Consider the following 27,723-nt stretch of genomic DNA (forward strand, 5'->3'; position numbering starts at 1 on the left):
ATAGATTTGACACATTCTGCATTTAGCTGTAGGTGGAAAAAATGCAACTTCTGTATTGTTTGACATATGCATTATAATTTATCAGTTGCCTTTGGTTGTAATTCTGCCATCCTTGAACTCTTTGCACTGAATTTTTTCATCATTTCTCCCTGCTTCTGACTTAGGTTCTTTGGCATGTTTGAGCAAAAGTTATTTAGCCATTTTTGATACAAATCTTGTGAAGAACAGCCAGTTCAACCTACACTGGAAACTGTTCATCTTCTGAATATATCCAGCCACAGTCTGGAGAAGAAATTTAGAGAAGAACAATTGCCTCAAACGCAAGAAGGTTCACCCACTTTTTTTTTTGGTGAAAAATATATCCAGATTGGTCAATCCCTTATTTCTGAAATACATGTTTTTCTGTTGTGAACCTGGCTTAAAAGCCCCTGGAACCAGTATTCTGGAAGGGACTTAGAAAAAAACCATCAGTATTGCATTCCTCATTTAAAACCATTGAATGACTCAGCTCAGGGGTTCCTGTCTGAAACCTGGGTGCCCAAACTCAGATGCAGAAGCTAAAGCAATGAACACAATTTTTCATAGCACTGCCGATTTTAAGTTTGATACAAAGGCCAGAAGACATTTCTGAAGCAATTTAGGAAGCAATGGTTGTAAGTCCCTAGCCCAGTTCAGAGTGCAATGACCTGAGAGAAGACAGAGTTCAGGCCCATCCTTCTCAAGACAAAGGAAAAGAGTTCTCCAACTTTAACAGTTTTTGCTGAAAGCTTTCCAAGTTGTGGTCTCCAAGTGGTGCCAGCCAAACACTTGGGACTCAAAGGATAATACATAATAATAAAGTCATATTTTAAGAAGAATTTTATCTTCTGCTTAGTCTTGATTGACAATGAATGCACTGCTCTCAGAAGCTTTGGTCTGGATTCCTGTTTGAAGGTTAAGGTTAATTCCAATTTTTAAAATTCCCCAGCTTTTCAGGATTTGCTTACCAAGATGCTCATTTAAAAGCGATAACTGACAGAGCCAGTCTGGCACAATGCTGCTATTAGAGTACATACAGTAAATGTCAGATACCTTTTGATGAAGTTTGGTCTTTTTTTACTTGTTTGCCATGGGTCAGCCATGTTCCACCCTGTATCAGTTCTTGTAGATTCCTGTTCCTTTTCATATTGCTCTCTTGTCATAGAGAAAGTTGGTATAACAATGTTCTCAGGTTCTTCACTTTCCCCTGTCGCCATCAGTTCTTGCCTGGTGGTCCAGTAGAGAGGAGTGTACCAAGCAACAGCCTGATAAAAACCCCACCAACATATCACTGCTTATTTATATTCTACATCTTTTCATCAAGATGATTGTTTGTTGTAGACAAACTAGAAGGGCCGAAAGGGTAGGCACTCCTATGTATTTCAGAGTTATTTATCATTAGAAAGATAAATACTAATCACAACCACCAAATTCCAGCTTTTTTTCATTGCTCTTTAAAATCCATTTCCAGTCTTTAAATATATTTAGGTTAGATTCATCTAAGAGCCTTGAAATTCCACTGCTTCAGTTCAGTAAATGAAACAAAAAAAGAGAGAAAAGAGGACAATTCTCCAAGTATGTCAAAGGCTGCTGAAGGAAGAAAAAGCAAACTGTTTTTCATGTCCACAGTGGATAGGACAAGAAGAAATGGACTAAACCTGAGGCAGAAAAAGTCCAGTTTAGGCACTAGCAAAGCTTTTCTGAGCATGGAGAGAGTGAGGCACTAAAGCATATTGCCTGTGGACATAGTGGAGTCTCCATTACTGAAAGTCTTGCAGAACTACCTAAGTAGCCACAGCCAGAAGCAATCCTGGCAGAGGTAATCACATCTCAAGTTCCCTTTCAGCCTCTGACTCTGCGGTACTGATGTGATAGCAGGTATAGCCAAACTGAGCTAGAAGAGGAGTAAATGTGAAAAGGTGACACCGAAAGTCAATGTTCACTTAACAGTTTGTAAGGGGTAAATTATGCTACCTTGGGGAAGCTGTGTATCTTACACTGTTTATGAAAGTCACAGGTCTTTTCCATATTGTCAGTAGTGTGAGTCTGTCTAAACAAAAACTGCCAAAAACCATAGTTGCCACTGGACAACTATAGAGTAAAAAATTATCTTGGACTCCCTCTCATCCCCAAGTCAACACAAGTTTGCCTAAAAATATTCAACAGGGTTGCCAAGCTGATGACAGTTACTAATGAGCAGCCATGGGCTGAATAGCCCTGGGCATAGCTGGATCTTTCATGGCTGTAACACATGGAAAAGGACAGTGGGCTGGCAATTCACACTGCTTCAATTGCTGTGAGGATGTTAGCCTTTCATTCGACAAGAGGTGTTTTTCTTCAGTTCCTAATAATTAACATCCACAGAGGCAAGGTTAACATAGAGAGATCACAGCTTTGCTATGTCTGGATTGCTTGTGCTTGATTCTACAAGGACTTTAACAATATGATCCTAAACCTCTGAAAGAAGTCCAGTGGTACAGCTGTTTGGGTAAGGAAATGCAGTGATTTTGCTCACTTGGCCACTAGGCTCACAGAGAATGGTAGTACAGTCAAGGCTTGTCCTAAATCTCTCCAGGTCCTTCCAAAGAAGATCCGAGGGAAATCTGTGAATCACCATAGTGTTTGCTGCCCACACCTGCAAAGAACAAGCAGCCATTAGGTTGAAGACAAAATGGCTCCTGAATATTTATACAACATAGAAGGTAGTAAAAACATGAGGTTTTACTTTTTCTTTTTTATTTCTGTAACACTGGTCACTATTTGATCTGTGAAATCAAAGCTGAAAGAACTGTATTTCAAGACTTGCAGCTTAGTTATAGTGATTATTTTCAAGTACCTCTCCTGTGGATTAACAGAGATTAGCAAAGGCACATTTTTCAAGGTGTGCTAGTAAATCCTGGGCTTTTTGGTCTGGCTTGCTGAGAGTAAGATTAAAAGTAGGCAGTTTCTTTTATTTTCTGAATTACCAGGGGCATTGGAAAAGATCTGTGATATCAGCTTTAAAATTCCAGTCTCTGCTTGATTTTGGATTCCCTCTGTTCATTTTCAATTCCCTCTTGTCTCTGCTGGAGACAAGAAATTTTATGTACTTTTATCTTTATACAAAAGATTTAACAAGACGGTGCTTTATAAAGTGAACACAATTATCTGTGACCTTTATCACTAACACAGTAGCAAAAGGACCCGTTATGAAAACATTTCTCTTACATAAGACGACCACAACAAGCTTTTGCAAACACTGTTCCTAAAGGATTTAGCAGTTGCCATCTGTGAGAAAATGCCTTCAACCATTTCCTGGGAGCCAAACCAATTATCATTCAATTTTAAAGGAGAAGTATCTAAAAAAAATATAGAAAATGCCCTCTTCCAAAAATGCTCACCATACAGCACTTTGCTAAGGTGTATTTTGTGGCTTTTTCACACCTACATCAGAAGACACAATTGACTGTAGCTCTTTTGAGGCACTGCCAGCTTGCATTTCCAGCTTTCTTGTAAGAGGGCTCACACAATGCTACATTGACCCGTGCTCGTGCTGAGCTTGGTGATGAATATGGACTCTGCCTCCTTTTGTTTTGAGATGCCTCAGTTTTCATTTCAAGAAAAGAAAGAAGACTGGTGGTAAAAGAGGCTTCAGACCATATTCCAAGCATCCACACAGGCATCTAACTTGAGCATTTTGCCTCGATTCATCTGTTGCTCTCATGGGGAGCTGGGGCCTGGAAGTCCTCCCTGGCTGACTATCAGACACAGACACTATTGTACATGAATTTTAGATGCAAGAGTTGTCAGCACAAATACAACCCTTTGAAATTAACAGAAAGGCAGAAATTTTCTGCTTGTGTATGCTGAAATAGAAGCTGTGGTGGACCTTCTACCTTCGTCTTTTACCTTGTTCACCCCAAAGCCCTTTAATTATAATGGGAACAACAACCTTGTCAATGACTTCAGCGCTGATCAGAGCACTTCAGAAAGGTCTGCCTTTGCGTGGCACAAAAGCCAACTAAGGGGAAAACATTTCTGGGGAGATCTGCAAAGTATCTTGCAGCCAGCCAAGCAGTCTGCATCTTTACCCAGTACAGCAACAGCTGTGTCCTCTCTGAGTGCGGGTACATCCCAGAGGTTGCTGGAGTTTGCGTGCAGGCGCCAACAGACATTCCTCAGCTACACCTACAACTGAGCTTTGGTCACATTTAGTTCATGTGTTCAAACCTTTTTTATTACCATGGATATCAGATGCTTATATTTGTTATTATCTATTTAAATCTTTTCTGGGGTACAATGAAGACATCTGACTCTTTGCATCTTAGATCCTACCTACCTCTCTAACTCTTATTCAAACAGGCAAAAAGATACATCTGAACTAGCTGGAGGGGAAGCAATCTCTGAAGAGCAGCAGCCCATGCACTGAATTTTTAACGTATGGTTCTGGCACAACATCAAAGGAGTGCACATCATCTTCATTTTACAGAATAGGAAATGAAGGCGCAGAGTCTCATCATTCTGCCTAAAGTCATCCAAGGCAAAGCCAGGACCAGAGCCCCATTGCCACAACAGTGGTTTATGGCTTTCTCTGCTGGATAACCGCTGTCCTCAAGTGGTGGGCACAGTCTGGAAGGCAGCATCACTTTTCTATTTTATTTTCACTTCAGGCCCTGCTGTGGTGGTACCTCAGACTATACACAAAACTGTATTCATTGCTTCAGTAACAACACATAAACTCATTTCCTTTCAGGTTCTATTATTTGTAGATTTCCGACACAAGGTTCACACCCTTCATTGGCAAACACTAGCACAACTCAATATTCTGGCAGTAGGGTGGTGAGCCTTTTAGAGAAACAGTGACTGGAAAAAGTAATGTATCAAACAAGGACTTCCTAGGATAGCTTCCCATTGCTAGACAACATGAAATATGTGATGAGTCATGAGAATGCCAGGCTTGTACTGATGATCAACATCAGGAGCTTCTGAATTCATCATTATTTGTGAATGTTAGCCTTTCTGAAAATACAGACTTAAGTTTGACTCTATACCATGAGGCTAAGAGTGTACCCTAGTCTGTCAGCTGGGAAAAGGCACTCAAAGCTCTCACACTCACTGTCACGGTGGAGTTGGGCTCCATCCTGATCTCAGAGGGAAACCTAAATACAGCTACTGGTTGACCTTTGATGTCCTGCTTCAAGAGATAACCCCCAATGTTCTCATCTTCCTCAGTGGCATGGTTCCGGATCTTTACAAAGCGTCCACCTTGATCAACTTCAGCAATTTTCAAGTTTCCAATAGCACTGAAAGAACAAAAGTTGATTTGAAAGCATAAAAGCATTGCTTAATTGAAAATATACATATATTTCCTTATAACAACTAGCCTAGATGCCAGTAATTAATGGTAAGTAAATATACCACAGGCAGAATATTTACAGCACTGCCATTCTACTTTTTATGCAGTGCCTTTCATCTGAAAAAAAAATAAAAACCCATTTGCATGAAAATCAGAATATTCTGTTTCTTTTTCACATTTAGGTAACATCCTTTGCCAACAGAAATAAGAAGATTCTTCGTGGGGCAAAAGTCATCAGTATACCATTTGAATTTGGTTTTGTCTAAATCTTTATAGGCTACAACCTCTAAGGCTGCCTTGGGTATTTAGCCTGGTATGATTAGTAGGAGTTGTGTAGCTGACCCTCTTTGAAAGCTTAGAAAATGCATCTCATCCATCAATGTGTTTTTCTCCTCCTGCCTCTCATTGTTTTTTCTTTACTGGAGACAGTTATTCATTATTAACACTTTTTTATTAACTCAGAGGCCCTGTGCTACAAGACTGAGATTTCATCCCTCCCCACTTTCAGGATCACAGCAAAGCAGGCTCTGGTTTGCATCTGCAGCAAGATCGGGGACTTCCTGTGAGCAGAGGAGCACTCAATCTCCCTTAAGCACTGGAAAATAAATTTATCACTTGAGTGTTCCTTTAAGTGGTGCCCATGTCAAGGGATCACTTGTAAACACTCAGTCCCAGACTGTAATACTCATCATAGGTCTTATTAGACAGGATAGGAACAAAGTCTAAGAATCATTCGGCTTTTGGTGGAGCATCTGCTGCAATAAATGTAATTGTTTAGCACTGGTGCAGTGTCCTGTCTGTCTTGTGAACGTAGTGCATTTGCCCTTGCCATGCTCATCTTGTTCTAGTAAGTTTAAATCATAGATCTCTGTGTGTATAGTAAAGGTTGACCCAACAGCCCAGACAGCCTATGTGCTTCATTAACATAGCCAAATCCTCATTCACAATGTGACAAATACTGCCCACCCACTCCAAATAATTCAGCTGTGTGGTGTAGCAGTGAGTCACACTTGCTCACGACAGCCAGGCTGCCTCCAGGCTGCTGCTGGCATTGATAGATTTGGAAGCAGAGCCGCAGGGAACTGCCTCCTCCGTGGCCACAGATGACATGGATATTGAACGCAACACTTGGCTGCTTCTCCTTTGCCTTCCTGCAAACTTTGGGAACTCCAGAGCATCCGTCCTACCACTCCATCATGGTCTATTTGTGCTTTGCATCAGCAGGGACAGACCTGGAGACAGCTCACCAGAGATGCAGAGCCTTACAGGGGCTTTGACAGCGCAGCCAGGCTGAGGGGCTCCTTGACTTCAGACTCCCCTCTTCTGGCTGCTTGCTTTTGCCTGTCTGTCTCAGTTTGGCATGTTTCTCCTTCCTCCCTTCTCTTAGGACCACACTAAGCTGGACTGCTGAAATAACCTGGCGTAAAAGGTTTTGTGGGGATGTTATTTTAACCTGAGTAGTTTGGGCAGTCTCTGCAAGCTGCTTCACCAGTGCAGCTGAAGGGAAGAAGCTTTGCAAATGTTGTGACTCAAACCCTGTATGCTTTCTTCATACGTTGCTACAGTCCTGGAGCTCCAGCAGTGCCTTAGGACTCCACTGGGCTCTAAAAGCAGAATGACACCAGCAACAAAGAGAAATCCCTGATATTTTTACCCTCTGGAAAGATGTAGAGCCAGTTAAGTCAATGGGAGGGGGGTTTTGAACTGTATGAAAGCAAAGAACTCCCAGCTTTCCCATTTTTCTCTGTGCAAGGAAAGTGAAAGAAAAGTTGGGTGCCAAAATGTATCTAGGAGGAGGACAGGAAAAAGCAGATGAGGAAAGACACCTCCTAAAGTGGCCTTAAAAGGCCATTTTATGATGTAACATTTTAAATAGCAGAATTCTGGTTGATAAAGGAACGAATAATGAGGGTCAAGTGTAGTGCAACTTTCCCTAAACAAGACCTCGGTTGAACCTACTGAAGCTGAGGAAACTTGGGAACATAAAATGGGGCTGACAAGAGTTTTTGATACAACACATAGGGCTGGTAAAGGAGCAAATGATGGGACGTGGGAATTTGGTGTTGGGAGCTGCTGAAGCAAGCAGCACAGAGCTGCCAGCTTGTGCCCATGCAATCCCCTGCCTCACAGCCATGCTGGCTGCTGGAGAAGGTCAGATCCAAAGCTGCAAGAGTTAAACAGCACGGTCAGTTGAGCCATGACTAAAGGTGAATATGGCAAGAGCTGTTAGTGATAAAGAAGAATAAATGGGTTTGATCATCCTTCAATATCAAATGCTTCTGAATCAATTGGGCATGCTCCTGTGCCAGCTCAGTGAGCACAGTACTTTTGATGGGCATGGGACGTGAGCTCATCATCATGCAATTCTTCCAGGCATAAAAATACAGCCTTCTGCAGACAGCTCCCAGTACCTAGAAGAGCCTAGGAGGAGCTGTTAGCTCTTGATAATCCTGGCCTGGGTGGGTGACTCTCTGGCATCTCCCTTTTGTTCCTGGGAGTAGCCATCCACCAGTCCCCTGACTCAGCCCAGGATTAACAGCAATATGTATTCTCTGCCCATACACCCCAAACAGAACCTCCAAGTCAAGAGCCCCCTTTCTTTTGTTGACACATTTAAATCTAAAAATTAAAAAGCTTAATTGACTTTGATTAAGTCAGTTTTTCATATGGGCATGGGGTCTGCACATAGCAAAAGAGAAGGAAGTGGAAGAAGAAAGGAAGGAAAGCAGATAGGTCCACACCCAAAACCAAGGACCTTGACTCCACTCACCACAAACTTAAGAGTAGGTATAATTCTCCTCATGTTACTCCTAAGAGAAGGCAAAGCTCTCTCACACAGGCATCCTCACACTCTTTCCTACTGTTTTCCGCAGAGACTTCTATCTTCAGTCAGTCATCTTTGCTGTATGTGTCTTTAAATTGTGATTGGATAATCTCCCAGATTTTTGGGGACCCCTTTGCCAGAGAAATTCCTGGGGGTATAATTGCTATTTGATGAAATTCAGAGTGACTAAATTAACTAAAGGCTGACTAAAGATAAGATTCTTTCTTTGAACTGGAAATCCTATTTTACCAGCAACTATTTTTAAAGAACCCTGCAATAAAACATGTATGCTAGTGCCTTTATGTTCTAGTATAGTTTTTTCTGCCAAAGGAGACTCTGAATTTATGAACATCATGATCCATGTGAATGTCTCATTGGGAATTTGGACCTTAGCCTGTGCACGTACTACCCTTGACCTTAAAAATCCCAAATGAATAGGCACCATTTGAGCTAATTTCCCCAAACCCATTCGGTTTTTACTTTCCTCTCTAAATGTATGTGTAGCTTCTAGTCCCACATCAAAACCCTGTGCATAACAAGAGGGAAGGAGCTTGTGTGCAAAGTGAGACCTGCAGGATTTCTCTAAAAGCTTGTGTATGCAGCTAGCTGCTGGATGGCAACAGACTTTTGTGAGTTTAAATGAGGGAATAACTTCTCCAAGGAGATGTTCACTGAAGGCTTCAAAGCGTTTTTAGCAAGTTAGTTTACCTTTCAAATAGTGAACCAGTTCCTGTGAGACAGGAGCTAAAGTGCTAAAGAGTGTGTGGGAGAGGTTGGATTGTGTTGATGCTGTAGTTTCTGCTGCTACATCCTAACGTTCTCTGGTGGCACAGAATCCAAAGTTTTCTGTAACATGCACAGCACTGCACGTTGCAGAGGGGAAAAAACGTCAGCGCTCTCAGTACCATAGGGTGCATCAGCCGTGGGACCTACTACCTGCCATTAGAATGCCTTTTGAACTTGCTCCTCTCTGAGCTGACAGAGGTAGCAACAAGACATTTTTACTGTAAAACACACCATAAATTCAAGTCTTTCTAAGCTCCTAAGTCTTCAAGAAAGCCACAGGTTGATACTGCTATTGTGTTGGGAAAGGTTTATCTCCAGAAGTACAAATCTGTTTATTTGTATGCCAGCATATTTAACTGCACTGGAAGGACAGGACAGGAAAAGCCCTGGGAGAAGGCTCAGCTCACTCTTTCTGAAAGGCTGTGAAATGTTGCATGCATAATAGCTATACACAACTGTAGGCCTGAAATGCCAAGGTTCAGCTGGGATCCCAAGTGCTTTACAGATCACGGCTTTAACTTAATTCACCCTTAGTATGTAGCACATGCACTTAGTACAGAACAGATACTGATGATTTTCAATAGCCATGCACAAAATATCAAGTATCAGTTTCTATTTTTCTTGTTTTTTGCAAAAGAGACACCCTAAAAATACAGCAGATTTAATACTGCTCAGATGAGAAAGTCAGGGAAACATTCAGGGAACATTCTCATTGAACAGACACCACAACTGTCTCTATGCATCAGTGCCAGGACACATCTTACAGTATTATCACCCTCCTAGCTGATAGCTGAAAATCCTAATGCAGTGACTCCCAATGCTTCTGAAAATTCTGATATCTCAAATCCCATCCATTTCTCAGCATGACATTAGTTAACAATCTAATTAAACATATAACCCTCAAGGTGCTTTAAGTATTTTCACATATTCTCAAAAGCAAAGAGATGTAAATTAAACTCAATTATAAACAAGAAAATCAAAATATCCTAGTTGGCCAAACCCACATATTTCTACTAGTTTGTGTGTTGGGGCCTCATGACAAATCAGATCCAGCCATACTGCTTGTCATTTCTCTATAGAAGTGTTACTAAATTACATCTTCATACTGTGTACACTCACAGGATGTTGTATAATGCAATACCAAATTAAAACATTGGATATTGTGTACTACAATGTAATTTTATTTTTTTAATGTGTATAACAAGAGAGGGTATAGCTTAAATTCAAATTGAGTGGAATTAAAAACCCCCAACCTGGTAGTTTGCTAGCACAGTGGAATATCGTAATAGTAATGAATCAAATGAGAATGAAAATAGTTGCTTAATTTATGCATTAAACAAGTTTAACCACGCACAAAGCAAACTGTCATTGCCTTTTACTCTTTATCTTCAACAATTAGCAGAGCTAATGACTTCTTTTGCTTTCTGTATGAGACAAGACAGGGTTCAATCCCCACTGGAAAACAGTTCACACAAAACAAGGAAATGCATAAAGGGGAAGGTGATCTCTTTTATCTCCTAATATTTATCTAGAGTTATTCTCCTCAGGCCCAATCAAACAGTAAGGTGTCTCTCATTATTTGGAAACAGCCTTAGAGCTCTGAACATAACTGGAGCTTTCATGCTGGCTTTCAAAGGTATCTTTTCATGGCTGTCCCTGTAATGTCCTGAGAATTACACAGATCTCTTTATGGAAACATATGGAAGGAGCACCATGGATTTACAAAGACTAAGTCCATGAGAAAAGTGCATATAAAGTCAAAAGAATTACAAAACGAATGAGAGCAGGGAGACCAGTAGGCACCAAAGAGCTGGAAGTCAGGGAAGCACTTTATCAAGTGCCTCTCAAAATATTACCTCCCGTTGGCTTAGACATAAATACTGTCACAGGAACTGTCTGAAGGACTGCAAACAAGGAATAATAATAGACAAGGGGGTTGCATCTCATATGTTTCCTATAGGGACAAAGAGTAGCTGTCGTTTCAACAAAGCATTTTCACTTGTGCAAGGGGGAATGAAACAGCTGGTTAATAAAATATGTAGATAACATCAAGTTGAGAGAAGAGGGTAGGGGAACACAACTGAGTTCCAGAGAAATAGTACAAACAGCCCTGGAGAGCTTAGAAATACAGGAAGGAAATAACTGAGATGCAGCTCCTGGAAAACAGTACACTAATTCATCAGGGGAGAAATAGCATTCACTGAAGGGAAAAGCATTGAGAGCAATAATGTTGAAAGAAGGCTAGGAGGAAGCCAATGAACCAGAAAAATACTGATAATTAACAAGGAACTATAAAAGCGTACCAAAATTATGAATGATCCAGGGACTAATTTATGGGGGAAGAAAAGCAAAAGAGCTAAAATGCTTGTCTTCAATAGATAATCGCAGGGACATGTGATACCAGAATTGGTATAGCATGTAGTGGGTGGAAAATCCCCAAAAGGAAAAGGCTTTATGTGACTATCACCAATTAAATATCACTGTAAAAGCAGAAACGTAGGTTGACTATTGTAAAAGCAACCTTAGCAATAAACACATGCAGGCCTATCTGCTGAACAACACAGTGGGAAGCTGTCTGTAGCAGACAGTGTCCACATAGAGGCTACCCTTAAAACTGGAGTTGTCAACCATTGTCATTTCTCTGAAAGAGACAGATTCAAGATAACGGAAACCAGCTGAGGACCTGTTTTGATAGGTTATTCCCACCCTTAGTATATGCGAAGCTAACTGAAAGATGGCAAATGTCTTTTTGGGACAATTAGCTTCTCTAGGAGACAATACTTTACTTTTTAATGGGGTTTCTAGGTGGGTATAAACCATATACAGCCCAGTTATTCCTTTAGCTGCCTGTCACTGCCTTTGATAGCTTCATGCAGCCCACATAGTACCCTCTGAAGTCCCCTGCGTTATCAGCTCTATTCTTGGATTCAAAGTTAGGTGGGATCGGTCAAAGACAAGGCCAAACCAGCCATAAGGTACTGTGTTTCTGCTCCCTTTATGGACTACCTTCACAAAGGGGGGGTCTTTGAATTTGTATTCAGGAATATTGAAAGGGACCTGGTAAAAGAAGGGTAATTAAGCCTTTCTGAAAGTGAAGTCCAATTTGGGGACAGTTGTCCCTAAAGAAGTGAGTCAGATCCTTACATTTCAAAGCCTGTGATGTTCTCCAATATATAAACAACATATAAACAATATAAACAATAACCCAGTCTCTTATCAAGGGTTTGCCTGTGCTTCGCAGCTCCTGTACAGGAGGCATTGCAGCAAACACCATCTCTTCCCTACAACCTGAAGGTGAGTGCCAGCTGTGCCTGTACCTGGATGCAAACTCTTGGTACTCCTCATAAGCAGAACGGCTCCTAGGATTCTGCATGCATCTAAGGCTCTGGGCAATCTTCCTTGAGTCAGTAAACAAAGGGCTGAAGCTCCTCCGTCCTGGCACTGTCATGAAAAGGCTAAGGTTTTTTGAGGAAGCAGAGTTCCAGCTCGGCATTTCAGTACCATGTTCGGGCTGAGCTGATGAGCAAGCAAAAGACAATGACACTGAGTTATGCAATATTAACAGAAAGACAAATTATGAGAAACAATTTTTTTTTTTTTTTCTTTTTGTGCTAGCAAAATTGGAACATTTTACTTCCTCTTTGCCTCTTATTGCAGCAATGCTTAGCAAACACTCCTCTCAAAGTGTTAAACCTATGGCTATAAAACAGAGCACAGCTGGTAAACTGAGTATTTTCTTACTGACATGTAGATTTATTACATCATTGGAATTACCTTGGGTACTGAAAAAAAACAATAAATTATGCCATCAGTGGTGTAATTGTCATCCTACAATTTCAATCCTGTTAGACAGCATAGCATCAGCTGTGAGTAGATAATGAATATATCAAGGCTCCCTTCCAATTACAAAATGAAAGTGATAACATCCCCTGATCATCTTTTTGTTCCTTTTTTCAAATATAAGTGTTCAAGAGGGACTTTGCCAGGACTTCCCATTCTGGCAAAGGCAGGTAGAACCAGAGAGGGGGAACTTAACTCTCATCAAAGACTCTACACCAAACTAAATCCTTTTCAGTGCCTGTTTCTCAGACTGTACATTTGAGGTTCCTTCAATACTTTATGTTGTGTCTTATACAAGACTCCACCAGAAAATCTATCTCTAACCATACCTGGTGGGACAGCCTTAATCTTGGGGGAAGATGCATCCCTCAGCTCATATTAGCTCTGAAATGATAGAGCAGATATGTAAGCAGACTTGCTTATATGAGTGTCTGGGTCAGACAGCATTACTGCAATGCAGAGAAGCCTCGCCAGATCACTGGGAGTGTTGTCTACAGTGTTACATTTTTTCATATGAGGATTTTTTAATTTCCAAAAAGAATGCTAGAAATTCTGTAGTCCCTTCTCCCTGTGCATTTCAACATGGCATGGCTATGGCACAGCATCAGACACTCCTCAGTGCCATTTGTAATCCCTTCCCTTGGGATTCCAAGGGAAGCACTATTCCAGCCCTTGGACAATGCTGCTGGTTCACTTGCCTGCATAAAACTAGCAGTTAGTGGCAGGCAAGTGTAATAGCACAGGGGTAATAAGACGGTGAAATGCTACAGCACAAGCAGTCTAAAGAGAAAGGTACAGCTGGTCTACAGCTGAAAGTGTGACTGATTTAAGAACCAAACTAGGAAATACTGAAGAATGGCCTTTGGGCTTTTGGTAGCAGGGAAAGAGCACAAGGGGCAATGAACTCCCTAAGCCAGGAACTAGAAACACTGGGCTTTGTTTTTCTGGGCTGGAGCCTTTGGTAGATCAAACACCCAGAGCGACAGCCGAACTGGCAGCCGCAGGGTGAACAGACTGTGTTAAAGCTGCTTTTCACTGATGTGTCAACAAGCCAGTCTGTTCTGAGATCAGACCGGTGGTTGCTTTTGCTGTTGCTAGGATCTAGCGTTCTTAAAGAAGGCTTTTGGGGAGCCTCTAGGAGGGGCCCTGACACTGTTGAAATTCTGTGGGATCAAATGACTAATTTCCTTATGTTCCTTTGGAAACTACTGTCTAAACTGTGGTAGTGCTCCACAAACACTCAGCAGGGGAAAATGTTGTGGGGGAAGCCTCCAGGAAAGCATCTGTTGGGCAGAAAAAAAATCTCCTCTCCTATGGCATCCCGAACTCCAGGAAACCTCATCTCCATCAGCCATTAAGCTGCCTTAAGTAGTTCATCCTGGGGCACCATCTCTGTCCTGTAGGCTCTCCTTGTTTGGGTTTTTTTTTTTTTTGGTGCTGTTTTGCTTTGGTTTTGTTCCACAGCAAGGGACACCTATACCCTAAAATTCATAGTGGAGTGCTTAGGAAGCTTTCCTAAGGGAGAGGAGGCTCTCAGTTCAAACTCACCTTATCCAAATCAGTGCAATGATTTTAATCATGGTTTTCCACTTAGGAGGCTGGATTAACTTCCAGGCAACAATGTGGAGGGGAAAAGGGATCTGACCGCAAATCTTGCTCTCTAATGTGCTTCATTGTTTGCTGGTAAACATACGGGAACCTGAGGGAAGGACTTGAACTTATTGGCAAGCTCACACTCCAAAGGGTGGAACAGGCTCACTGCTTTCCACATATCTACCTTGCATCATATGTATAAACATGCCCTAATTTTCTTGAAGTGGATCATTAACTAAAGACGCGACTGGGAGGACAGACACAAACAAATGTGAGCACGCACACATGTGCACGCACACAGTTCTCTGTGGGAGGTGACATCAGCCCCTTTTCCTTTGAAGACTAGGCCATTAAAACACTTTCACAACCTTTTCTCCTTTCAGAAGGCTGTTCATAGCAGGAGGACATACACTCCTTTTGGACAGCAGACAGACTGGGGTCTTTCATTGTTTTCTAATTTGTGGGGTGAAATCCATCTTCATTCATCAATACACTAGAGTGATCAACATTGAAAAAACCCCCTCTCCCAACCCTGGGGCAGACAAGCGCTGCTAGAATAAGCTGCAGCTGCTCCCTCCCAAGCCCTTCATCACAGCGCTTCACCAAAGCTAAGTGTTTTGATTTGGTTCAACAGGCAGGAATGAAACATTTCAACTGAAGAATGTCCAAGCATTTTGTCTAGGTCAAATGAAACATCTCGCGCTTTCCAAACGTGCTGTACCCCCAGCAGCTGAATTAATGAAGCCTAGTTTATAATGACTTTTCCCCTTCATTCTGCTTCCCCATACCCCTGTCCTGGCTTCATCTGGGCTCTCCTCCTATGGTTAATAAATGGGAAGGAGGAAAGGCCATACCAACCTTTTCTTCAAGAACAGCACCAACTGTATCTCTCATGTATAAAGTAAATACTTTTAGAAAATCTATAAGGCCTCATCCCTGAGGACACTATTCAAATATTTTTATTTCCCCCCAATGTCAGTCTTTCCATTTTTATGGTTGTGCAGCTCTAAACCAAGTGCCAAAATATCAGAATTGCCCACTGATAAGAAACTCTAGTCATAACTATGTTTCAAGAGCTGTGCTGCATCCCTCTTTCACAGGATGTTGAGCAAACCCCCTGGTACAATTGGCATCATCACTCTGATCTGTGTCAAAGTAACTAAAGAGAATTTAAAAATCTATGGGGACAAAATGCTCTATTTCGCTGCAAGGTATGTAACAGAGATTCGTCCTCCTTTCATAGGCCTCCCTTGCACAGAGCAACACTCACACAAATCCCCACCCAGAACCAATTCTTCTTAGACTTGTCCTGTCTTTCTGTGAGAGCCAAAAGATCTGGTGGCCAAGTGCAAAGCCTGAGCCTTTGCCCCATGAGCAGCACTCTGCTGCAAGGTCGCTGGTGTCACTGCCCTCTGCCTCACAGCACAACACTTGAGAAAATGACATGGAGAAGGAGGCAGAGGGTGCAGAACCTCTGCTGGCATTGATGTTGCTCTCAGCCTCATCCTGTGATTATGAAACAGTCACAACATCTGCAACAGGGAAGAGCTGGATGCTCACTCTTCAGCAGCTTAATCTGGACCTGTCATGGCTCCCAGAACATGTGCATGCATCTTTCCACAAACCTCCACCATACCTCTATGTACTGCTTGGAGCACAAATGCAGATTTTTCTGCATGGGAAAGCTAAGCCTATTATAAGACATGAAAATAAAAGGTTCTTTTTACATATGGAGTACTACTGCAGCTACACCCATTGTGAAACACAAGGAAATAACACCACTTAGTCCAGGGAACACGGGCATATTCTCTACCACCTGAGGCCTCACTTATCACTCTCATGTTTGGAGATATGAGCAATCCCAGCCAGAGAGTAGGATGTGAAATGGTATGTGGGCCACTCCACTTCAATATAGCCAAATATGACATACAAAGAAAGCATCCTCTCAAGCTATACGGTTGTATTTTTACACTGTCTGCACATGGACAAATAAAAGACTCTGGTTTCTGTCCTAAATACAAACCAGTTGAGTCTCCAGAGGCTTACCTGTGGATCTCCTTTGCAAAGCCTGAGTTAGGCCAGAAGATTGTGCCAGACTGGGTATGTCTGTGGTCCTTCTGTCAGAGGGAGGAATAGGTAAACCCACCAAGGTCATGACTGAAGAATTCTGTGACCCGTCTAGTGTGGAGCTTGGAGCGAAGGAGCCTGCAACCGATAGCTGAGACCACCAGGAGGACATCATGTCTCTGCTGTATGAAAAAATGACCCTTCAGTAATTTGTCAAGTAAACAATCTTTAAAACCTAACCAAAGCATACATTGGTTGCTTTGTATACTAAATAAAAAGGAAAGCAAGAACAGGATCTTATATGGGGACAAGTCATATCACTATTAACCTGGAGAATGATTTCTCAACCTCTTCCTCATTTTAAAGTGGACACAGTCCTAACTAAGTAATACTACATCGTGATACAGCCAACAAACCTATCTTCAGCTCTGAGTAACATGCTTGTACCATCTAATGTGTCTTCATGCTGGATTGACTATTTATCACATCCTTCCATCTGAGCAGGTCCATATCTGTAATGAGATCTTTGCATTCTTCTAGGCAGGTTGTGGCAGCTTCTGGCTGAAACCTGTAAGTCTTAATTCTCTTCTGCGTGCCAACACGGGCATGAGCAGACAAGAGTTGAGCAAGTAGTGTCTTCTCCCTGAGCCAAATGAACTTAAGCCACTTACTATCTGGAAGCTACCTTGCCAAGTCAGCACAGCACCCATCCTAACTAATATAATCGTTTATTAGGTTTTGGACCAGAGTCGGCTTATATCCATACTTCTGGGAGCACAGACAGAGGGATTTGGATTTGTCTGCACTTTCCTTAACCACGACATGCTTCTAGATGCCAACTATGTGGACTGCTCCCTTAGAAGGATGACCAGACACCCTACAGGGCCTTTGTGTTTGCAAATACCTTCCACTACCATCTCACAGGAATTGCTGAGTTCCCCATATTAAGTCCTTCAAAAGAAAGTCTTTGTCCTTCTCTTGAATTTAAATAATTACATGGTTCATTTTATGTCATTCAGGGAACCCTGTAGAATTCCTTACTGTGGCACCAAGCTGCTGCTGCAGAGTCAGGACAGCAAGAGAGGTTCAGGGAAGCTTCAGCCTTGCCTCATGAGACAGGATGTGGGGGCTCTTCCAACTGCCTAAAAAGGGTGGAAGTTGCATGTCTTGTGAGGACAGTATGGTGCCCTAGCAAGAGTTACTGTTCTCCAAAGCATAATTTCTCTGTCCCGCTCAAGGCATCAGTCCTTTGCATTGCCTCTCATGGGCTATGCCACTGCAGCTCCATGAATCCTATGCAGCCACTAAAAACATGAAGTCATTTACCTATCAGAGACAAGTAAGTTAAACTGTGCGCTTTTTAAAGGAACTTATGGGATTAAAGACCATGTGCTTGTAAATGCAGAGGGACTCCCTGCACACACAGAGAGGCCATCATTCTAAGGACTTCCGTGATCTACACTGTGAAACAGGATAACAGAAAAAGTGCACTGTTCCTATGATACTGACATGTGTAGGACTTCTTTTAATTAGAAAACTCAAAGCTTAGCAGCATCTGTTGAAAACCTCAAAGGAAGAAAAACTGTGTGTGTATTCATCCTTGTAAATATTCCCAGGAACACTATTTTTGGTCATGGCAACACAGTTGAGACTGACGGTATACAAGCTGGCAGCTTTTAGGCCACATTGGCAGGAAAAGAGTTTCCTTCCCAAGCATCTGGCCTTCATCTGTGCGGATACACTTGGTCAGGCCGTTTATTTTATGATCTCCACCTGCATGTATGTACCTATGCCTCTGCCTGTGTGGGTGGGTAGGGCTGAGCATTTGCTGTATGTTGAAGAATTACAAAATTAACTTAATTACCTCCTGCTTCCAGCTATGGTTGTACAAGTCCAGAGCAATTTCAATAACTTTAGTGGAATTACTTGTGGGTTTATACAGGTGTCAGTGAGAGCACAGCTGAGCCCAGAGCAAAGCTCTACTAAGTGCCAGCTCATAGAAAACAGCCACAGAGACTGGCAACCTGATTCTTGTAACTAACAAAATCCCTGCTTGTGCAATGGATGTCATCCACAAGCATTATGCATTAAAACACATTATGGAATCTAAAATACAAATAAAGTTGTTGTGGTCTTCCTACTAGATAGAGCAAGAGGATGTTAAAATGTTCACCCCACCCTGTCACTGCGTAGAGTAGAAATGCCTGCACTACAGGCTGTGATCAAACAGAGGAGTGGACCAAAGTCTCGCTTCATTAAAGGAGGCAGCTAATGACCGTAGTAGTACCGGGATGACACATCACAACTAAAACCACTCAGATTTGTTTGCCACATAAATCTCTGTAGTTTCCAGCCAAAAAGGATGTGTTGATTAAAATGGCTCTGGAGGTCTTTAGTTTATCAGCTGGCAAATGGCTCCAGCAGACAAAAAAGCATAAATTTTATGGTTTGCTTTATATAATGCATAAATTATATTTATAATATCTTATGTTAATTATACTATGTTATGCTATGCTACGTTACACCTGTCTTATTATTTTATGCATCTATGCACAGATACCTACATATGTCTGTGAACAAATTAATGGTAAGCAAGATTCAGCACTCCTGCACGAAATCAAGTTATGTCAGTGTAAAGCACATCATGTGTGACAGGGGGACCAGATGACTGAAGCAGGTTTAGAGAATTTGCTTCTTGTTCCTTTAGACTTTCTAATATAAAGAGATCAGATAGGTCTATATTTATTGATAGATATGCAGCCATTACATTTTCCTTTAAGTTATTCTTTCCTTCAAGAGGACCTTTATTCTGTGGGTTTTGGCACCACAGCTGGTTAGTGAATCCCCATCCTTCCACTCTGGTTTGCAGATTTCAAGTGTATGCAGTTTCAATCTACAGGAATAGCATGAGGAGAACTGCACGAGTGAAATTCATGCCTACTCCAGGACCTTGCAACACAATTCAGCTACTGACTGCTAGGTGGAACCTGAGCAAACAGCTCTGTTAAGTGGATAGAAAAAGCAGAATGAAAACTGCCATGGTTATTTTACTAATTTCTCTCACAACTGTTCTTCCTCTGCCTTTTTCAGGCACAGCCCCTCCAGCAGGTGCTTGTGGCTGTCTTGTTTTTCTCTAAGAGAAGGAAGCAGTTGCCTTTAACATTTTATGTGCAAGGAACAAAATAAGGTGAGATGGCCTAGGTTAGGAGGCTGGGTATGAGCTTCAGCAGTGCCAGGTGACGGCTCCCACTCTGAGTCTTCTTGGAGAGGTAAAGGGCTCCTTGACTTCAGTCACAAGTGTCCGAGAGACAGATGGGGTGAGGTTGGGTTGGCAAATCTACATGGGTTGCTTTGCCTTTGGTGTGCCTCCAAAACAAAGGATTCCTGGTAATTCAGCATGCAGGGGACTGGAATTTAATTTGGAAGAATACAGGGAAGAAGCTAAGACCAGGTTGGACCCTTTCTAGGCTTTACAAAACTACTTCCTGTGGAGACAGTGTTCTCATGGGAGAATGCACAATTAATACATAAACTCTGAATAATCCTGAAAGATACAGCAAGGCCATGAGAGGCCCGAGGAAGCTTAAGCAAGCAAGATAAGAAGAAGCTGGAATTCACTGAGTTAATGAGAACTGTGGACTGTTGGCAAGCTTTTGAGGTCAAGTTCTCACACCTGTGCTTAACCAATTATATGTTAGTCACTAAGGGTCTTCAAGACATGTATCCAATCATAATATGCCAAATCACTGTAAGTGCATGTAAGAAATAGTATATAAGGAGTTAAGGCTTTGTAATAAATGTGGCACTTGCTTGATCACATTGATTGTCTCTGCACTGTCCGTGACTCCCCCGTCAACAAGTGGCGCCCGAACAGGGACCCTCCGATCGGTAACTCGACGAAGACGAGTTTGAAGGTCCGACAAAAGGAGGGGGCGGAGAGCGCTGGGAAGTCAGAGGTCTGCAAAACTTCAGGAATCTCGCCCTGATCAGGTGAGCGGCCGGGGAGGAGATGGGGCACTTGCTATCCAAAGAGGAACAGGCGGTGGTGAAGCTCCTCCAAAACATTCTCTCTAAGAGAGGACTGCAATACGATAGTGCTGCCTTACAGAGGCTGTTAAAGTGGTCCTGTGATCGCGAGGTTAGTAAAGGGACCAAAGGTGCACAGAAACACTCTACACTTTGGAGATTGGTGTTTGAGACTTTGAAAGAGATGAAATTGGAAAGGGCGGCGGTAGCTTCTGTATTTGCCGCCACAGCTCCAGAAGGGGCTGTCTCCCCTAACCCCCATCATAGTGCTGCGGCTATGACTTTTGCACCTGCTGTGGTACCTGGAGCGGCGCCGAAAAAATCAACGCCCTGAGCTGATGAAAGCAAGAGCCAGGTCCGCAGACGGCCACATACCGAACGAGACACCTGACAAGAAAGACATAGCTGTGAACAACAGAGACCCTGAGTTCAGACCCCAAGTCCCCTGAATCCGAGCCAGATTTATATCCTCTGCTTCCAGACTCCGACTCTTCATTTCCCTGGTCCGTCTGCTCAGCTCATCAGCAACTACTCACTGGCCTTGGAGATGCTCAGCTGCAACAATTGATGAAAAAGCTTGAAGCCCTCGAGACTCGGATTGAGACATCTCTATTGGCGCCTCCACCTTATCCTCCTCAAAACCCCTTCCTTAAAGAAGGCAAACAGGGGGAGGGGGTGGGAGAGGTATCGGGGGGCACAAATCCTGCGCACTGTTGGCACGGGTTAATCAAAGATGCGATTATTACTGGTGAATTTTCTGCAATGGGCCTCTCTGCACATCCTGTGTTTACTACGTAGCAGGGGGTTAAAGAGTGCGAAGCTTTTGATCTCAAAATAGTTAAGGAGGCCTGACAAGCGGTGACCACACATGGGTTAAAATCCTCTTATGATTTTTTTTGCGATTGACAGGAGACTTTAATGACTCCCCTGCTATAATACGTGGTCAGGCATTAGGTTCAGGTTATATGACTAAAACTCCGGGTATTCTGGTCCAGTACAAGGATTTGGAAACTGGCATTTGGAAAGGTCCTGGGGAAGTAAAACTAACAGGTTGAGGTTATATGTGTGTAAATTACAGATTCTGGTTTGCGGTGGGTGCCAGCTCGATGGGTGAAACTCTGGAAAGAGTCAGCATCACCCCAGGACACCCGCCTTGTCAGTGATTGAATGAATTGAAATTTGAGCTCAGGACATCTGTTTTATGGATGTTTTCAGTCCTTCTTAAAGTGAAGGGAGCAACCTTTTTTACGTAAAAAAAACAACCAAACAAAAAAACACAACCAAAACCCCCCCACCCGAACCTCCAGGGAAGCGAGATCAGCGCGGGATACAGACGTATTGTGTGATTTTCTGGTTGTGGGAAGGTCTCTCATATGCTCTTATCAGGGGTATTGGGCATACTGTGATGGACCGTACACTTGGGAGCCCATATACAACTCATTTAATACAGTTTCTCTGTGATACTCATGTATTAGAAGTTGGTAAATGTAAGTATGTCCAGGTTTCTATCAACCTTTGGAGACCTTTATAGATATTGCTGGTCACTTCTTCCAACATAGGCTGGACACCTGTGTCGGAATGAGTGTGCATTTTGGTCAGTACAAAAGCCCAAGCCTCATGCCATGTGGGGGAGGCAAAGCCTCTGCGGGGAGGCCCGCTAAGGTTGAGCCTGCTACCTCGCACTGCAATGATGCTTCTCGGAGCTGGTTTCCTGTTAGTCTCCACAGGGTCCTTGTGCCACGTTCTGTACGTGGGACTGTAGTGGGAGTAATGATTGTCTGGATTTTGTGCTTCAAATATTGTAGTTGTGTGGAGTGTGCTTGTGGGATCCCGTACGCGTGTGTGTGTCGAGGGCAGACGGTGTTCTGTGTATTTTTTGTTGTTGGGTTCATGTAAAAGTTTTTAACCAGTAGCAGTTTAACATTTCGGGCATGAAAGCGTTAATGCAAAAGTGCGGTTGCCGGCAGGTATTTATGGTTGCTGCTGAAGCAGGCAGGCGGCTGTAGCTGCTGCTGAGCAGGCCGGCGTTTGTAGCTGTGCAAAGCAGGGTGAGCGACTTTTGGGGAAAAAAAAAAATAACCAAACAAAAAACCCTGACCTCCGATTCAGCTCCCGGTGCTCCACCGGCGGAACGGCCAGGATGGACATCAGAGCCGAGGAGTGAAGGGAAAAAAAACAAACAACAAAAAACAAACCAACAAAACAAACCAACAAACAAAAAACCCAAACAAAACCCAACCTCTCAATCTGTTGAGGTATTGAGGCAGTTTGTAGAGACACCACAGACAAAGCCTAAAGAGCACCTGCAACACAGTGGGTGCGTGGTAGGAGCCTTGCTTAGTATGTTTAAGGTAACCTGGGGGTGAATCCAAGACCTGGAGGAATAGATAGATCGGCTGAAATAAGAACTGCTAACTGAAAAGGCGAGAGGGGTAGTGCAACCACAAGCTTTATGAGCCGTCACCTAAGCAGCATCAGGGTGGCAGGAAAAAAAAAGAAAAAAAAAGAAAAAAAAAGAGGCAATGATGCAGCAAACTCCTCGATAGTTAACAATGTGCAGTTTAACCTGTCTGCTTCTCAAGAACTGATAACCTGGAGGAGGGGCTATATTTGTGTCCTCCTGCCTACAGGTCCATGGCGACTGCGTGCAAAGTTTGTCAAGCCTTGCCATGAGCTGGACAGATGAATGGAGGAACCTGATGCCTCAGCTACAGGAGCTGACCGTGAATACCCCAAGCAGAATGAGATAGAGGAAGAGAAAAATGAATGATTGCAAAACATCACTTGGGGGCAACTGAAAAGTAACATCCTGAATATGTGTGCTTGTAAAGTAGCTATTATTAGAGGCTGTGATTTTGTGTATAAAACCACCTGTACTTGCCAGTTGCTAATGAGGAACTACACCTTGTATTGTATAGATTTGTCACTTGTAAAAGAGATGTTAGAGTATGGAAATTTGCAGTAGCTGCTAGAAAATGCTAAGGCAAAAGCTAGAAAGATTTTAATACAATGGTAGTGTTATAAAGCAGGTGATGGAACAAATTAAGAGGGTGGGAGAATTCCACTGGTAAGAAATTTCTTTGGCTAGTCCCTTGCTGCCATCAGCATCTTTAACATGCTGCTGCACCCTGTAATAGTTACTCTGCTAATGTAAATTTGTGTGTGCCTTGCTGTAGTAGCGACTTGTTACTGGATGAAACAGGTGAAACCCTGCATTGACAACAAGGTGCAAGGACTGAGGCTGACCAAATGCCTGCTACCACAATCAAGGGCAAGACTGGGTTGGCCTCTGTGTTTGCCACCAAGAAGAACCTTTAGCTCCACTGTTGGCTGCAAGCTGGCAGGCGTGGAGCAGTGGGGACACATGCCATGCCAGACCTTGATGTGAAGGATCAGAGAGCTATACAGCCTGTTATCAGAGAGCCATACAGCAGAAAAAAGGGGCAGGCCCAGGCAGCCTCTAGTTGGCATATGTTGGAGATATAATCTAGCCCAGATCCCCTGCTCAAGTAGGGTCACCCAAAACATATATAAAACATAAAGGGGGAAGATGTGGAGACAGTGTTCTCACGGGAGAATGCACAATTAGTACATAAACTCTGAATAATCCTGAAAGATACAGCAAGGCCATGAAAGGCCCGAAGAAGCTTAAGCAAGCAAGATAAGAAGAAGTTGGAATTCACTGAGTTAATGAGAACTGTGGACTGTTGGCAAGCTTTTGAGGTCAAGTTCTCACACCTGTGCTTAACCAAGTATATGTTAGTCACTAAGGGTCTTCAAGACATGTATCCAATCATAATATGCCAAATCACTGCAAGTGCATGTAAGAAATAGTATATAAGGAGTTAAGGCTTTGTAATAAATTTGGCAATCGCTTGATCACATTGATTGTCTTTGCTTTGTCCGTGACTCCCCCGTCAACAACTTCCCCCAAAGGGAACAGGTATTAACAAAAGTTCTACAAAATAAAACCTGTTTAACTGAGAGGGGAAGGGAAATAGATCTTGGCAAAGACTTAAAGTACACATAGTACTGGAATTAAAATTGCTGGACTTGAGCAAGTTGGAAGCTTGAGAAAACTGGGGATCCAATGCAAGCTTTACCACGTTGGCTCATGGGTACTTCTGAAATAAATATGGACAAAAGAGTGAACAGCATGTGAACAACATGCTCTGCTCTAGGAGATCAGGTGGGGTAATAATGGGCCTCTCAGGAAAGGAAGAACTGCTAGGAACTTGGGAGGCAAAATTGTGTCTAGCACAATAACAGAAGAAAATTTCTACGTAATACTCTTCCACTGATGCCTTTACAAACCTGACATTCTTTTTTTTTCTGAGGTAAAGGACTAATAGAGGCTTGGTGGCAGGGACCTTTCTTTGTCTGCCATAAAACTCAAAAAAACAAGAAAGTGACTACTCAAAGACAGATTTTTAAAGAGTTGCATGGCAAAACAGGTGATAACATAAACAGCAATTGATTTTTCCTATTAACTCTCCCACCTTCTTTGTCCAGGCACATCTCTGGTTGACTTGTTTTCACTTTCCAGAAAGACATGCTTCTCCTGAGCTCCCTTCAGTGCTTCCTTCATGGCAGGAAGACCTTGTGCCTCCTAGTAAAAAATGGCATGAAATCAGAGGGAAAATGTTTTTTGAAGTTTGTGATCATCACACCAGCTAACCTAACATGGACTTTGGATCTGAAAAACAAAAGCTTCATATTTTGCTCACTGTGCCAAAGGAACTTCCCATGTTTTGTAAGTTTGGCTACCTATAATATTGATTTAATGAGCCAAACAGGAGAGTGTTCCTGTAAACTGCCATCCTTCAAAAGTGGCCTTGACTCTCAGCCAGGAAAAAGCTGGAAGAATTGACACCTCTCCACATAAAACAGTTGTGCCACTATGATGGAAGATGCTGCCCACAGGACAGTGTGACTAAGGTACAGCTCTTCAAATACACACCCAAACATGCACTGTACGTTGCACTGAGTAACTGGGCATGCTATAGAAATGTATAGACATCTCTCAACAACTTATGCACTGACCACTTCTTAAGAAGGTTAATACCACTGCTGTTGGAAGCACATGCATTGGGAAAAGAACTTGCTTGGCTCCTGGGAAATGACTGCTCTGCATTACTGAGCAGGGAGAGCAACATGAGGCAGTCTCTGTGCAGCACATAGAAGCATAGAATCATTTAGGTTGGAAAAGACCTAAAAATCATTGAGTCCAACCATAAGCACACAACCTTCCAGACACACTGCAAGTTGGGAAACTGTCTGCCTCACCCAGGCAGGGCCAATAAATCTCAGGGTCAATTGAGACAGTGGGCAACGGGTGTCAGTCAAAAAATACCCTGCAGAACTTTGCCACAGGCTGGATTCTGGAAGCCACAATAACCATTACTCCAGTGTATCATTTGACATGCAGAAACAATTTGCTCACTGAGTGGTTTGACCTTCTTTAGTCTCTGCACAGAAGCCAATATTCTTGTAATCTGCAAACAAATTGAGCTACTTCTTAGCTTGAGTAGGACAAGTCAGTGTCTCATTGCTGAGCATCACACTTCCAGTGTCATCATTTTTCTTTTACCATGAGAAAAACCTTCCAGAATTTTATTACAGTAGCATCCCAGATGATTTGTGCAATCAGTAACATAGACTATGGTTTCAAAGTTTTAAGAGACTCCATATTAATTCTGTACACACAGTACGTGACAGCTGAAACATTTCTGGATTTGTTATCTTAAATCAGACTTGTTTGTACAGCCCCCTCCAAATAAATGAGTAGGCCTACTGACACTTCTGTGGTTTGATTGCTGCCAATTCGATACATGTGAGAAATAAACTTGTGACTGCCACAGTACGCTAGATTCAGGAGCATAAGCACTGCAATATAAATATTTTGAAAAGAAAGAACAACCATCTCCATGCTAAAATAATACAATTTTGGTCTGGGTTGAGGCACTAATAAAGGAAACTGCAATATAAAATCTAATAATGTCACAATATACTTACAAAGAGAATTAGTCTGGATTAAAAGACATATCCTTCATGCTAAACAAATACTTCTTCACATATAAACAGGGACAAGAAATAAATACAGAGAGTCATGGTTTCCACTTCGAGGAATGATGATCTAGCTAGTTAATGTAAAGAAAGCGTTGCCTTTGCTCCGATTGGCATGATGCCATTTATGACCTCATTAAAATATAAATAGACTATTGTTCATACATTTTGAGTCATGGAGGTAAACCAAGTGAAGTTGACTGGGGCAGCCTGTAGAAGAGCATGTCTCCAGCTCTTCCTCCCCCAGAGGTTTTCCTGATGCTCCTTCTGCAAAATAATGACAGCATGTCTGCAAAAGTCCAGCCGAAATGTTGCCATTGCCTAGCCAGACTCCTCTCCCTGTGGGAGGAGCGGTTCAGGGCCCAGCTGGCTCACTGCTCAGGTTCAGACAAGCAAGCCCTGTTAACAGCTGTATCTGCTGCAAGGATGTGAAGGAGTTTCCAGCCTGCTGGCTCCACTGCCTGCCAGACTTCTCCTTGCACATGCTTACTCGTTCGCTTGACCAGCGAGACACATTTCCCTTTGGGTTTGAAAGTGCCGCACAGAGGAAGTGAAGGAGTTTGTGCAGAAGAGAGTATCCTGCTCCATCTGTGTGGCCGCTGCACATCTTGTGGGAATGATGGTAGAGCTGGAAACATGGTGCTCACCAGCTCCTGCCACCAAGCCTTGAGCGCTTGGAGGAAATCCCCAGTTTTGGGGAAATGCTGTCCCTGACACCTGGCTGCAGCTGAATACCAGAACAAAGAGATGATACCATACCGTGCCACTCAGCATCTTCCAGTTCAGCCCATGCCTACACTGCTGCTTCGCTGAAGGACGGGCAAAGCTGCAGCCCCCTGAGCCCCACCACGAGCACTTGAAGCTGGTAAAGATACCGAACCAGCCACTCCTACACAGAGGGGAAAGTGACCTTTGGCTACTGTATCACCCCAGTGTCACAACCATGCAAGGACCGTTCCCAGGCTCTGGGGCAGATGTGGCACCAACACAGAGTGGAGAAGTCCTTAAGCCCACATATCTCTCTCTTCTTCCAGACCTGGAATGGGGATTCCGCAGCAATAGTCATGGATTGGGTTAGTTTCCCTGTTAACAAAAGGTCCCCTGAAAATCAAAATCAAACCTTTTGATTTCTTCATTCTACACTGCAAACTAACAAAGGCGATAACAG

At 42.8% G+C, this 27,723-nt stretch overlaps 1 protein-coding gene across 2 annotated transcripts in view; it reads right to left on the minus strand.

Moving 5' to 3' along the window:
- The window catches only part of LMNTD1 (lamin tail domain containing 1), a 130,749-nt gene that overhangs the window by 10,107 nt on the left and 92,919 nt on the right, over positions 1 to 27,723 (minus strand). Inside the window, exons 2-7 of one of the 2 annotated variants that reach the window (XM_062634801.1) lie at positions 24,981 to 25,098; positions 16,443 to 16,640; positions 12,281 to 12,479; positions 5,114 to 5,300; positions 2,534 to 2,653; positions 1,072 to 1,283 (exon numbers count right to left, since the gene is read on the minus strand). In XM_062634801.1, the coding sequence (XP_062490785.1) occupies positions 1,072 to 1,283; positions 2,534 to 2,653; positions 5,114 to 5,300; positions 12,281 to 12,479; positions 16,443 to 16,640; positions 24,981 to 25,098 (1,034 nt within the window). The remainder of the gene's footprint in view (positions 1 to 1,071; positions 1,284 to 2,533; positions 2,654 to 5,113; positions 5,301 to 12,280; positions 12,480 to 16,442; positions 16,641 to 24,980; positions 25,099 to 27,723) is intronic. The other variant, XM_062634800.1, reaches the window with a different exon arrangement.

Source organism: Pezoporus occidentalis, unplaced genomic scaffold, assembly GCF_034315485.1.
Source record: "Pezoporus occidentalis ecotype Australia unplaced genomic scaffold, CSIRO_AGI_Poc_V1 ctg44, whole genome shotgun sequence".
NCBI classification, from domain to species: Eukaryota; Metazoa; Chordata; class Aves; order Psittaciformes; family Psittacidae; genus Pezoporus; species Pezoporus occidentalis.